Source organism: Octopus bimaculoides, chromosome 12, assembly GCF_001194135.2.
Source record: "Octopus bimaculoides isolate UCB-OBI-ISO-001 chromosome 12, ASM119413v2, whole genome shotgun sequence".
Taxonomy (NCBI): Eukaryota; Metazoa; Mollusca; class Cephalopoda; order Octopoda; family Octopodidae; genus Octopus; species Octopus bimaculoides.
The window spans coordinates 62944580-62947055 of record NC_068992.1 but is presented as its reverse complement, the minus strand read 5'-3'; the positions used below and the strand labels follow the sequence as shown (position 1 = coordinate 62947055).

The 2476-nt window shown below is 38.3% G+C and overlaps 1 protein-coding gene and 1 long non-coding RNA gene across 3 annotated transcripts in view; one reads left to right on the top strand and one right to left on the bottom strand.

Annotated features, from left to right (window-relative positions):
• The window catches only part of LOC106876499 (acetylcholine receptor subunit alpha-like 1), a 200299-nt gene that overhangs the window by 22427 nt on the left and 175396 nt on the right, over positions 1-2476 (bottom strand). Inside the window, exon 5 of the mRNA XM_014925062.2 lies at positions 1748-2202. Within this exon, the coding sequence (XP_014780548.1) occupies positions 1748-2202 (455 nt within the window). The remainder of the gene's footprint in view (positions 1-1747; positions 2203-2476) is intronic.
• Positions 1-2476, top strand: part of LOC128249210 (uncharacterized) — a 119982-nt gene that overhangs the window by 93723 nt on the left and 23783 nt on the right. Inside the window, exon 3 of one of the 2 annotated variants that reach the window (XR_008265327.1) lies at positions 511-737. The exons of the other annotated variant lie outside the window; for it this stretch is intronic. This is a non-coding gene — a long non-coding RNA (uncharacterized LOC128249210). Of the gene's footprint in view, positions 1-510; positions 738-2476 lie in introns of those variants that run through there. 2 annotated transcript variants of the gene reach the window in all.

Genomic DNA, 2476 nt, shown 5'->3' with positions numbered 1-2476 from the left:
TATATATATATATATATATATATGGATAGACGGATGGATCAAAACAGTTTGATTCAAATCCGTTGAATTTCAAGCGTGATGCTAGTCGTCAGCTATTTTGAATTTGAACACATCAGACTTGAAACTCAAGAGTACCAACGAATTTGCACCAAACGGTTTTGATCCATACACGTAAGTCCTAATAAATTGCTTGAGTGGCATTCTTTCGTTTGTCCACTCACTCATATATATACATTTCAAAATGTAACCACATCTGAATCGTTGGCAATCTTTTTCTTCCGTCTTCCTTTTCTCTTGGACTTTCCTCTGCCTCCTGTTTCTGACGAAATAGCTGTGTGAATATAGTGGGAGATGTGAAAGAAGTATCGGCTAGAATGTTCCAACAAGTGATATGAGCACTAGCTTTTACCAGTACCAGAGAATGATCAAGTGAAACTCATTTTGGATATGTCAATATATACAGACAAAAGGCTGCGACATAACCGACCTGATATCTCTCTTTTATTAAAGGGCACCAAAGAATGGATCTGCATCAGTGTAGCTGTACCTGCTGGCCAAAATATTGTTAAGACGGTGGACAAGAAAGTTGGGAAATACCAATAATTAGGATTGGAAGTGAGAATCGACCTCAGTGATCAACTGCTCTCAGGCTGAGTAAAAAGTAAGCAATGTTTGGAAACATTTGGAAAAAAGGTTTGGAAAACATTCCCACGGAGTAAGTCGTTCTTACATCGTATTGGTTGATGAATAAAATCTTTAGACTCTACGGTGTTCTTAATACGTTATATAATTCTTTAATTGTAGCTTGATTTATGTCGAGTGCAGACAACGAACTCACATAAGATCGCATACACCAAACAAAGGAGCAAAATCAGTGAGTAAAATTGGAGCAATCATCAGAAATTGCTTATCTCAGGTTGAGTAAAGAGTAAACAACGTTTGGAAACATGAAATTCCTCACAATATATTTGAACAATGCGTAAATTTTATTCATCAAAGTAAGTATCATTACAATTAACACATTTCTGCGAACGAGTCACAAGTTTGTTTATTTCGGTCACATAAAAATCAGGAGTTCTGGAGCTGATGAACTCTTTGAACGCACTTTCAGCATCGGTTTGATTTTTGAACTCCTTTTCTCGCAGAAAACCATCAAGGTGCTTGAAAAGGTGGTAGTCGGTAGGAAAAAGGTCTGCGAAACAAGCTGGGTGGGGAAGAACTTCGTAGCCAAGTTACCTCAGCTTCTGGAGCGTCAATAGTGGAACGTGTGGTCGAGCATTGTCATGAAGAATGATTGGCCCTCATCTTTTGACCAGTCTGGGACGGAAGAGTAGCAATTTTTCGTTCATTCTGACAATTTTATGGCAATATATTTTTGCAGTAATGGTTTTACTGGGTTTTAAATTCTTCAAATTCTCCATGTTTCAAAACGTTACTTACTCAACCTGATACTTATTTTATCGAATCCAAAAGGGCAAAGGCAAAGTCGACCTCGGTAGAATTTGAACTCAGAACGTAAGGCGTGCTAACGATTCTGCCAGCTCATTATCTTGATAATAATAATAACAACAACAACACAACAACAATAATAATAATAACGATGATGATGACGATGATAATGATGTTGATGTGGTTATGAAGACGACGACGACGATAATGATGATGATGATGATTTTGATGATGATGATGATGATGATGATAATGATGAAAGGATGAATATGAAAAATAGGTAAAAAAAAGAAGTTACCTCAGCACGTTCATCTTCATCCTGCATTCTGTTTGCAATATACTTGACCCCTTCAATGACCTCATGTATCTCGTGCGCATGACGACTGGCCGCAGACTGAGCCGTCGCCATGTCTTGATCGTCGATATGCAACGTGTGAGGCCGATGGTGCCGGAGGCGCCGCAAGCGGTTAGCAGTCGACGGGGCTGGCATATTCTTGAAACGAGACCAGTGACGGGCTACGGTATACGTTTCACGGACTTCTACTCCGCTGCACGTTCGAACCGCAATTTGAGATTTGCACCGCGACTGGGGACGTTTTAACAGTAGAATTTTGGGAAGAATTTCCGTGAATATTCGACGCACCCAAGGTCTCATTTTGTGTGTGGTTGGAGCTCTGTAGTTCATGTGCAGCGTGAATACGGTCATGAATATTGACATAGCGACTACAATCATTGTAAACATTAGGTATTTACCTGTAGAAGAGAAAAACAAAGAAAAATAAGAGAAACGGAATAAATGGAATTATATCAGTCAATGATAGTAAGGAAGGAAGGAAATATGAAGAACTGAAGAGAATGGTTCCGTTACGAAAAGAGGAATTCACTTTGTAGACGTATAGACGTATTGATGAATCATAGCAGTTTAATTTCTCGAAGGGTTTGGATTAACTGCAGCGTTGTATTGTTATACATACATACATACATACATACATACATATATATATATATATATATATATATATATATA